General features: G+C 38.4%; 2 protein-coding genes across 3 annotated transcripts in view; both read right to left on the minus strand.

Annotated features, from left to right (window-relative positions):
- The window catches only part of LOC122086946 (ubiquitin carboxyl-terminal hydrolase 8-like), a 14589-nt gene extending 6606 nt beyond the window's left edge, over positions 1–7983 (minus strand). Inside the window, exons 1-6 of the mRNA XM_042655868.1 lie at positions 7661–7983; positions 7163–7408; positions 5675–5816; positions 4648–4707; positions 4470–4562; positions 280–579 (exon numbers count right to left, since the gene is read on the minus strand). Coding sequence (XP_042511802.1) covers positions 280–579; positions 4470–4562; positions 4648–4707; positions 5675–5816; positions 7163–7408; positions 7661–7746 — 927 coding nt within the window. The 5' untranslated portion in view covers positions 7747–7983. The remainder of the gene's footprint in view (positions 1–279; positions 580–4469; positions 4563–4647; positions 4708–5674; positions 5817–7162; positions 7409–7660) is intronic.
- A 1604-nt stretch (positions 7984–9587) lies between these two features.
- Positions 9588–11579, minus strand: part of LOC122087231 — a 19174-nt gene continuing 17182 nt past the window's right edge. For both annotated transcript variants that reach the window (XM_042656293.1, XM_042656294.1), the window contains exons 3-4: positions 10875–11125; positions 9588–10132 (exon numbers count right to left, since the gene is read on the minus strand). In XM_042656293.1, coding sequence (XP_042512227.1) covers positions 9791–10132; positions 10875–11125 — 593 coding nt within the window. In that variant the 3' untranslated portion in view covers positions 9588–9790. The remainder of the gene's footprint in view (positions 10133–10874; positions 11126–11579) is intronic.

The following is an 11579-nucleotide window of genomic DNA, read 5'->3' on the forward strand; positions in this document are numbered from 1 at the left end:
GGAGAGAGGAGGAGATCCACAAGATACTACTACCTCCAGACCATTGTTTCAAAAACCAAACTGGACATCAAACTGGTTAGGGGTCTGGTTCCAGTTTTCCCAGTTAAACCATTGTATTCATCAAAATGATGGTCTAACAAAGACACCAGGAACCATTGGTGATGTTTTCACTTTAACGTGGTCTGACTGGCCAGCCTGTTCTGGTATATAAAACTATGTATCAAATTGTAATCTCTTTCTGAAACATGATTAAAATAAAATAAAATAAAATAAACATACATCCATGCCCAATGGGTTATCCGTATTTATTTCTCTACTGTAATCTCCAAGGAAATAATCAACAAGCTTCGGTGTATGTGCCAAACACTGGATAGCACTGTTCATGAAACAAGTATTTCCAAGGTTTTGTAATCCTGTCAAGCCCAAAGAACCGGACTCTCCAATGCTGCCATTCATGAAAAGAGAGCTACCACACGAAGAAACTGCCATCTTAGACTGTTGGACTGCCAGTTCATTTTTCCTGCCTTCCCTACACTTCATGGAATCTGACAATCCATAAACTTGCAGCTTCAGGAGAATCTGGAAAAAAAAAAGTACAGCAGAATCCAGAATAACAAAATAAGGGACTAAACAGTTAATTCCAAAAATGACATAGGTATCATCTAGGAATAAGAAAACTATCAAATGAACAAGTCATTGTACTTGAACTTGGAACTTGCCTCAAAAAAGAATGATAATGGAAATGTCCAGCATTCAATGTTTTTATTCGGAAGCCTTAAAACTGATACTCAACCCTGGTATACAAGTCACTGCCTTAAGAAAGTTTCTAAAAGATCAGAAAAGAGAGAAGCGAAAAAAATGCCCATCATTCATTTAGAAGCAATCTTTTGAAACACAGCTGAGTCAGTATGGTTTCATCAAGAACAAAATCCAATGATCTTGACGAAGGGGACTCAAACCAAGGACATTTTGGACTTTGGTTCAATAGAACCCTGAAAGCCTGACATTCAACCCAGAGCATCATGCAGCTAAGAATGCCTAGTTATATTAGAAATGCTAAAGTTGTTACCGTTTAAGAAGAATCCTAAACTTGGGTTATTTCAGTATGCTTTTTTAGTGCACAAATTTTTCAATTGAAAGCCACCTTGGTATTTTCTAATAAGTAGTTTCGGTGCATAGAAGTGGGACATCCAAAAGATTACCCCTATGCTTTTTCTTCCAACTTTTCTTATCTTCCTCCTCTCCAATTTCCTTTCAGAAGGGGCTTGGCAAAATCATACATCTATGTTCTCATCAACTCATACCATAGTTTTCAAAGCACAAAGGCAAGCCAAGGTGCTGGTGAGGGGCCTAGGTGAGGCCTTAGTTGGTCAAAGTGTGCATAATACAAGCTTAGAGTGTGGGACCTATCAAATTACGTTAGTACTTATTGTTGGATGATATCCTAACCAAGTTATGTTAATATGAAGTCTACTTAGAGTTAATCTAGTTTAAACGTTAAAGTATCGTATCGGACCGTATTGGCCGATATGTATCGTTATTGGATGGCTTCAAAATGATACATACAAAAATTGTGATGAGCATGTATTAACTCATCTGATGGATAACCATTGATAAACGACATGATACCGTCAATACCCATAATGCAGCTCTTGTAAATTGCAGAATGCTTACCGATAGCTCCTATAAAACATATTTGTTCTGCAAAAGCAACTTGATTCCTTGCTTCTACCATCAAAAGCGGCTCTAGTATAATTGCTTTCGTCTTTGTTTGGGGATTCAACAGCCTACAAAACCAGATCTACGTAACAATAGGTACATCTCAAAACGTTGAATTTTTTTTTCTCAGATCTTGATTTTTAGTGTGTTTTTTTGCAATGGAGCACTAGATTAGTGAAAAAATACCTGAATGATAGCATCAAAAGTAGGGTTTGTTTAGCAGTGATTTGTGCATTGAAATCCTAAATCTTACCAAACACCAGAAGTGACCTCTTTTTGGTTTTAGTACATGTAAGAAACCTCATTGTTTATACAAAATCAATTGAACGCACTTGTCTAGTCATGTTATATTCTTCTATTAATACATTTACATATTGCTTATTTATAGTGTTTTAAGCTTCAGAACTGTATTTTGCATGTATCCAAGTATTTCAAGCTTTACCAGTAGGTCAGACCAGATCCCCAATTGGTAAAACAAATCAAATCAAAAGGAGATATGATTTGCTCGCACTTTCAATCAAAGGTAGGGCTAGAATAATAGATCACATCCCCAAAAATATGAATGAAAACCAACGGCATGATAGGGCTCGACAGACAGTCAAAAATAACACTTGAGTTCCTTAAATTACAAACTTCAGGTCCAGGATCTGACAAACCAGAGATCAGATCAAGGTCAAATAATAGTCGAACACTCCTCTTAGGAGTTAGGGCAGTGATTAGGGTTCAATATTAGGGTATGCAAACCGCAGCAAGGGCAATCCTCAAGGGAACACCATAAGATAGCATATCAGGTCACAAAGTAAAAGAAAATATCAAACTAAGCCTTCACGCGCGCATATTGTAGGAAAAACCACAGCCATCAACAACATATTTATCACTAGCACTGCAGGTTCCATACCGCAAGAAGAGGACTTCAGAAAGTCCAAAACCAGAACATGATAGTAAGTATCAGATCACAATCACCGAATAAGATCAGCAAGGATGAACTGGAAACAGCCACAAGGTAAGAACAATAACCAGCCCATACCAAAATGCAAACTAATATATATTAGCAAGTATAATCACCAACAGCAGAAAGAAGGAAACCATAATATATCAGAAACTGAAGTTGTAGGGCATGAAAACAGAATCAGAAACAAACTACAGGGCAGAAAACTTCACTGCCAAGAGAAAACGAGTCGCATGGAGAAAATCTCTTTGATGGCCCTAAAAATCTGGTCGAATGTACTACTAAAACAGCAGTACAAACCCTGCTAATTTGATAGAAATCCAAAGCTTGGATGTTGAATTATGAATCTCCTTCAAAAAAGAAACCTAAGATCCTAAAAAATAGGAATTCAAAGAACTTCAGATCTGTAACGCAGATCAAGCCCAAACTGTCATCGATGTCCTTCCCCAGAATCAGGAAAATCCCACAAGGCTTCGGGCAGATCTATTGGTTGAATGCACCAGCATAACATACTCCAAAACAGGGCTGGAAATCCTAAAACAGGGTATACACAGACTATAATTTGTAGGAAAATTGATTCTTATCATATAACAGAAACTTGATTGAGGATCATCCACGCATCATCATAGGGGGGGGGGGACTTCCACGCACTGTGGATCTCTCGTTTTAGGATACCAGCACACAAGAGAGGCCATCACAATACAGCAGCAAAGGAAAGCTGCACTCCATCACAATTGCTTAAGGGACCCTTAAAACAGCAGCAATGATATACACTCACCAGTCTTGCTATGATACCATGTGACAATACCAAAGAAAGAAATGAACACCATCTTCGTAGGAGAAAACAAGTACAAGAAGGAGAAGGATGGAAAGAATTTGTAGAAGAGAACTATAACCCATGGTTGAAGAATAGAACAGAATACCCCAACTGACAGGCAGGAAACACACACACATCTATATATATATATATATATATATAAACCTTGGTGGTGCAATCACAAGTATGTCCATATTAAGTAAAGACCTACACTAGACAATAAAAAAGCAATACAAAAGACAATAAGAAATAACACTTTAACACCAGAAATTCACCCACTTACATATTTGTTTCCATTTAAGTCTATACTTTGTCTTTCTTCTCTTGTTGGTCCTGAACTCCCATATAATTACGGAATCGCCACTCAACTATTATTTTATGCTATTTAACATTCTTGTGGGCTAATAGAGAACCCATAATCAGGGCTATTGAACCCGGAATTGCATCACTAAAATCCAACAATCATGTAACCAGATTAATCACTGTGATCAGATGTTCAGGATAAAGGAAATTCTCAGCACGATGATGGGAAATAAGGCACCACAAAAATGATGCAGGAAGGGCGACCAAACCAGTAGCACCTGGAGGTATCTGTCTATCAAATAAGTAGCAATTATCTCTTCGAGGTCCATTTTATTGCTCATAAATAATGTGACAATTTGTTGCATAGGATGCATCATTTTTTTACAGATCAGTAGGGTGAGTGGATTATATTCAATTATTAGAAACTGAAGAACACCCTTCAGGTTTCAGCATTTCAAAAAGAACATCAAAGATGCGCAAGCCCTTCTAGCATAGTTGTCATGGCACCAAGGCAAACCAAGGCAACACCAGCAAGGCGATCGAGGAGGAAAAAATTCAAGCCTTGGTTGCCAGTCCAGGTTGAGCCGCCTTGACAACTATGCCTTCTAGCATAAGCTTATTCATGAAAATGCAATGTTAAATAAAATAAGAAAACTTCCATCAAACACATCAGCTATTTACCTCTTCTGACAGACGATAACCATCTTTAGGAGACTTATTTCTGTCAGTTATGAAAAACAGGTTTAACTGCCCAGAGAAGTCCCATATGTGTACCTATCATTAGTCAAAATAAGTCATTCAATTCTGCAAAAAGCCCAACCGCTACAAACAAATTTAAATTGATCACTGGGAAGCCCACCAGCTCAGATTCAATACTGAAAATCTTGCAGGCTCTTTTGTAGAGTTCAGTTGTATTGTCCTGTACAATACACAACACACAATTCAAAATTCAAAATTTAAAATATAAAACATAAAGAAGCATATATACAAACATGTGTAGTCTTATAATTCTAAAGCATGGAAACATCAAAAACCACATGTTAATCAGTAAAAAAAATATATGCTAGGAAGCAACAATAATTAATCCCCATACATGAACTGATGGCAGAAATATATTCAACTGCATAAGGATCATAAGACATAATTCTTGTGAAAACTCAACATTAGAGATCAGAGTCCAAATTTTCCAACCAACTTCATAACCCTCATGGAGAAACTCCTCTAAAATATCCAGCGTAAGAACAACATCCACAACTCACTCCCTAAGATCCTCCTAAAGCCGAAGTCCAATTCCAAACTGCAGTCAACCAACATACACGGACACCTGTGACTTAACCATAAACTCAAAAAAGAGTACAGCCAAGGGAACTTCGAACTAAAAGGCCACTACTCCACCCAGCAATCCTCCTGGCTCCCAATGTCTAACTCCATCACCTCTCCTACATCGCACATAAAATAACTAGATACGAATCATCTCAGTGCATCCTCCACCATTTGTTTTTAGTATTTGAGTTTCTTATCAGAATAAGACAACCAATAAATGGCTTCTTTAACTCTCAAGGTTCACAAACCAATTTCCTAGGTTATGACTCACAGCATCAAATTACTTCACTTAATCCTTGGCTTAATTTTTCAATGTCTATTTCAACGTTCAAAGTAGGTTAGTAGCTCATTGGATAGCACCTACAAGGCTACAATTACAAATCCAAAACTCTATTGACCACAAAAAGCTCTCGAGTATTGAAGACATATTTCTGCACAAAATAGACATGCCCCATAAGTTAAAACTGTGGAACACTAAATCTTTAAAGAGTCTTTACATCCGACGCCTGCTTCAAAGAGGTTTTGAAGGAAATGAAAAGCAAAATGGAATTAGAAGGATTGACCTTCTTACTAATTTTCACTGCCAACGAAATTGCTTCTCGAATAACAGATAGCCTGAGTTGTAAGGGGTATACATCTGCAATATCATCCTCCACAGCCAAAAAGGATCTACCATCTTTCATTGTCACATTAGAATCACTGTGCCTACAAGTACAAAAGGAAAAACATCAATATTAAGGTTGCAAGTTTAATCCAAAAATTACAACAATAAATAAAGCATAAAAAGAAACAGAAACAGAAAAACTAAATGTATAACAGAAATTCACTTAGCTCTAGATAATCAGCAGTATACCATGAGTTGGACCCAGATACCTTTTCCATTCATACTAATACTGCATTGCATTTGCTTTGACACTCAAAAATTTGAAGGAGGGGGAGGGAAAGTCCCAAAAACTCTGCAATTGAAATGCATCTCAGCATTCAATGGACTGATTAACCGAGCAAGAACAATATATCATAGTATCGTTTCAATCCAAACTTGTACTTATGAGCACATGTAAAAAGAGCAAGGGTTGAGAAAGCAATAACCCACATATTACAAGTCCACAATTCTTCAAGCAGGCACATTTGATAACAAAATAAAGTAACAACTTTAGTACTTATGGTTTACAAGTCCATGTATGATTTACACTACTAACTTTAGTACTTTACTTCATTTTTGCATGTGTATGGAACTACAAGTTCTTCAACTACTTTTATAGCTTTTTGTCCAGTAGACACTGTAAGTGTTGAGCAAAGTTTCACTGGTCAGCAGACCAGCTAAGGGGTCTATGGTCAGGGACACCTAATTCCACCATGTGCAAGGATCCAAAGGTAAAACTGACAATTGCATACCTAGGATTTGGCCTGGATAAACCACATGTTAAATTTCAAACACAAATTCAATCGTTTGCCCCCATGTAACGCCAAACGCCATGCACCACCTCATAGTCCCTTGCACCCATGTCAAGTTCCCAGAGTATCTTAATGATCTTTTTGCCTTATGAGCAGCTCCATTTAGGCTGAAAAACATGTGAGCAAAGGGACCTTGGGATCTACCTATCCACAAAATTTCAGCCTAATCTGATCTGCCATGTGGCAAAAATAAAAATCGGACCATGGCTTGTTATGTGGACCACCAGAACATAAAACTTTCTCCCCAAGTGTTTAATCCCTGATAAGATGTATCTAGCTTTTGGGAAGCAGAAGCAAGAGGATTAAGGCAGGGTATTTACAGAAAATAATGAAGCCCACTACAAATCCTAATACGAAGCACAAGTGGAACCCTGACAATAACCTCATACACAGTAGCTGTGAAAGTGCATTGAAAAAGAATGTTATACGAACAGATTACAGTTCCATATTTTATTCCCTTCTATAATGATTTTGAGCTCCCAAGTCCCAACTAGATCTTAGATGTCCAACGAAAGAAGATATACATTTAAGGAAAATCAAGATGTGGCAAAAAAGAGATTTAAATAACAAGAATCAATTCCAATTCATCCTCTCACCACTTAAGCGCTTGCAACCACATTTCCCCAGGAACCAATGCATAATCCCGGCCGGAAATTCCCTCCTCGGCATGGTCATTTTGCCCAGAATCCTCTTTTCTCCTAAGGTTGAAAACGAGATCCGAATAGAATATGTTGTTAATGATCTTCATTGGTCCTCCGTAAGAAGTAGATACCGCTGTATATAAAATCCCTCTGCTCTCATCATCATCCCCAGAAGACGGCTTTTGTGCTTCTCTCCACCACCTGAAATCAACTCCATCCATCAGACTAGGAACTAATGAACAACAGAGACCAATACCAATTGCATCCAAATACTGGATAAACCAATGCTCGTCCACCTTCATTCCAACAGAAGAACAAAAAATAATAATAACCCTAATTTTCAATTTCAATGTTCAACAGAAAAACTAATTTCAGATTCAAATCAAACTCTTATAAAGATCAATCAAGAATATGAAATCAGGAAATATCTTATAGAACCAGAAGAACAAGTACCAGTAAGGCACGAAGTAGACGCTTTCGTCTTCTGACATGGGACGCTGAGCCCCATCGGTCAAGTCATCAGAAGCGCAGCCTTCCATTTCAAAGAAATATTCAGATCTTCGAGATCAACACTGACGGAAGATATTCACATATTAACGGTATGCATTCCAAGCTCAGATACAGAATTACAGAAAAAAGATAGAAAATGGAGGAGTTGCAGACAAAGAAAACGGAGATTTTACGTGAAGAGGATCTGGCGATTCGAAGAGGAGGGAAATTTTTTTAGAAAAATATAAGCCTAACAATAATACAGAGGAAAAACCAAATTAACAAAATGAAAAGAGAGCAGACTCAAGAACGTTAAAGGGGTTCAAATGTAAATATGGAACCGGGACCGAGCCGAAATAACCGAACCATTGGTGGGCCGGTCCGGGCCGGGCCGGGCCGGGCTGGGCGGAGCCTGTCATAGGGCCCAAAAGAAGAAATACCGGCAACCCTCGGGCAAAAAAATTTCCCAAAATAGGAAAATTAGTGATATTTCTCAACCCTAGTGGTCTTCATTTGACCATCTCTGGAATTGAAATTAGGGCAAGATGGAGGCTAGTCCTAGGTGTATATAGGTTGCTTTAATTGAAAATTAGGAAATGGGCTTGGCGGCAAGGGCCATGCCAAGGCCAAGGAATTCTTTTAGTGGGTCATCCATTATAGAACTTAGAACAATATGGACAATGGAGAAATGCGTGGGCCACTGCTAATAGTGGATTCTCATGGCAATTCTATCTCTTTTCATGCTTGAGGGGACCTATGAGTCATGATGAGGCTCATCAATATTTGACCTCACAATTCATGATGTTTCATAGGGCCGATTGATTGAACCAAATGATATATATATATATATATATATTTTGGTGTTGAGTTTAAGGGCCATTGGCCAAGTAAAAATCACTTAGGGGCCACGAAGAGACCCAAAAGGGGCAGACAATAGACCCATGAGTGGCCAGCAAGGGGCCAAAGGACCTCTCATATTGTAATAATAATTACAACTACTATATTTTTGACTCTACAATCCTCCCCATCTATGTCATGACTCGAGCTAATCATGTGGTCTGACAAGAAAGAGGTTGAATAGATAAAGCTCCATCCTAGATGAAATACATAGTGATGAAAGCGATGCATAATTTCTATCTTTATTTATTTATTTATCAAAAGAAAAAATGGTTTCTATGGAAGAACATGGCCTTTGCACCTAGATACACGAGGAAGAAAATGCCAGCTCGCTTGACCTAATAGAGTAGAGTAGTGCTTTCTTAGTACATTGTTTTTCATTACCAACCTATCGTCTTACAGCGAAAAGTTATTTGATGTTCAACTCCTGACGGAGAGATATTAGCTTTTCGCCACTAATAGCACTAAGCACTCATTGACTTCCTTCTCGGCAGGTTCACTGTGATGCCAATTGCAGAACAAACTGGTGGGAAATAGGTAGAAATCATGAAAATCATTTTCACACAAGGCAGGCAGGCTGCTGGGAAGCTTCGCTTCAGAAGGCCGACGTCTTAAGACCATTAAATATAAAATGACAACTTTATTGATGCTTCTTCATGCACTCTAATCGGCCCTCGTGCACTCACAGAAGCCATGCTCTCCCATAGGAAACACTAGAGAGATTCAGTCTGTTATGAGATTTCAGTTCGCAACCCAAGGGTTCCTGCTGCCCACACTCTCTTAAAGAAGCCACATGAGAAGGAAAAAAATGATTAGTCTTGATTGCAAAATGAGCATTCTGTAATCAAAAAGCAGCAGCAGACCAAAAGGCTTCTGGTCGGTATAAAGCCCCCTTCAAAATTCTCTAAGCAAGGAAGATGAATTTTTTATGCAACTTATAACTTTCCAAAAGAAGCAAAAAGCCAATCCACAGCTAGCTCAGTAGGTCAAAAGCAAAAGCAAAAGCAAAAGGGATGCTATAATTAAAATGACTCATGATGAGCAACTTCTCGCAGCTTTCTAGAGCAACATATTGATGCTTAATCAACAACATTGGGGAATTACAGAAGGAACCCCATATTCCATAGCAAAGCAATAATGAGATCAGGAGAAATATAAATAAAAGGGGGGGGGTTTGGTATTTCAGTTCTAAGCATTTCAGTAGTAGCGAGAACCCGTATTGTAAACACGTCCTCCAGGATATGGACCCCTTGACTCAAATCCATGACTTCTGCCACCTCCAAGAAACTGAGCTCTCTCTCTGTAGGAGTCAAACTGCCCAGAGGCATATCCTCGATGTGCTTCAGCAGCAGCAGGAATACCATAGTTTTGTGGATCGCTCCGGCCCATACTGTCGGCGTAGGACCTCATCTCTGCTTGCTGATACTGATGCTGTCGTGCTTGTGTTTCCCGGCAGAGGAATTCGTCTCTGCGAGTACTATGACGGGCTCGAAGTTCAGTCAACTTTTCCTGGTACTGAGCATTGATCTCACTTATTTTCTGGAACAATGGACATCACTTATGTCAGGAAGACTGAGACAACAGGTATTTTTACTCTTGATATAATGACATCCCATTGGATAGCACTTCAGAAACACTAATTTGTCATTCTTCTATTTCCTCACTAGCAAAAGAATATCAAGACTCCCATAACCACAATTTATGGTGCGTGATCATTCAACACAATCAATACAGTTGAATATGCATGGTTTCAGAAAACCACTGAGTAGATCATGTGCGATTAGATACTCTTTGGGAAACAATGCAGCTTTGGTTGTCCAGAAACACAGTTTTCCAATAGGATACATCAAGAAGGTGGATTTTCTGGAAACCCTGAAATTTTTGTCTCAAAAGGGAAATGTTATTCACCAATGCAACTGAATTTTGTAGAGTTCACCACTTGCACCACTTGCAATGTGGCAAGAAATGGTGGATATGAGTGGTTCCATGTTATATAGGATCCTAATCCAATCTCACTGAAAAATTCCACGCTAATATGAGTATATAATGTGGGTCAAATCGTGGTTCAATGTTATGAAAAATGACAAGAATGCCATAAACCTCTAATATGTAATAACAGAGGTTACTGGCATGTTCGTAATTATCTAGAACTTGGGAGACAACTAGTACTGCATACCCAGTTTCTGTTGAAATTTGACCAACAACATGGGTGAAGAACCCTTATAACAATAGAATAAAAATGAGAACAAAGCAAGATGATATAATCCCGTATCAAACTCACCTCCCTATGCCTAGCATTTTCTGCATCTTCGGCATCATTCTGCTCCTTGGTCAATTTCATGATCTCATCTAGGAATTTCTGTTCAAGACCTTCAAATGTCTGTGCGAAAGTGTTGTTGTCCTCATACCCAATTTCCATATCTTGCTCATGGTTTTGACTTCTTGGATCTTTGATGGTTTGTTTCTCTACACCCAATTTAGGGTCCGGTCTCTGACCCTGGTAATAAGATCTAGATGGATCACCCCCTTGACCTACATAACAACATGTGTGATCCAGTTAAGAAGAAAAAGCCCAAGAAATTCAGGAAGTATCAATGTTATCATATCATATTTTCATCATAAATAAAGAATAGTTTGCATATCAAACAGCCACTCATTAAAAAGTTGAAAGCTTTTGTTTATTAAAAAGGGAAACGGGATGACAGTTCTTACAATAAAAGGCCTACTACCAACTACATAACCAATGTAGACCAAGAGCCTATGGGCTACTATGGAGTTGTAATGGTGTCAATGCCTTTCCTACAGGCTTTGTTTTCACTCTTTCACATGTTAGGGGATTTCAATTGGAAAAGGAAACATTCTACACTAATGAATTCGGATAAATGATCATGGGTTCCTCATGCACAAGATCTTGTGGCATTTACAAATGACGCATTATCAATTAGTATTATACAGAAGAAATCAATTGTAGACATTAATACAATTA

Source organism: Macadamia integrifolia, chromosome 8, assembly GCF_013358625.1.
Source record: "Macadamia integrifolia cultivar HAES 741 chromosome 8, SCU_Mint_v3, whole genome shotgun sequence".
NCBI classification, from domain to species: Eukaryota; Viridiplantae; Streptophyta; class Magnoliopsida; order Proteales; family Proteaceae; genus Macadamia; species Macadamia integrifolia.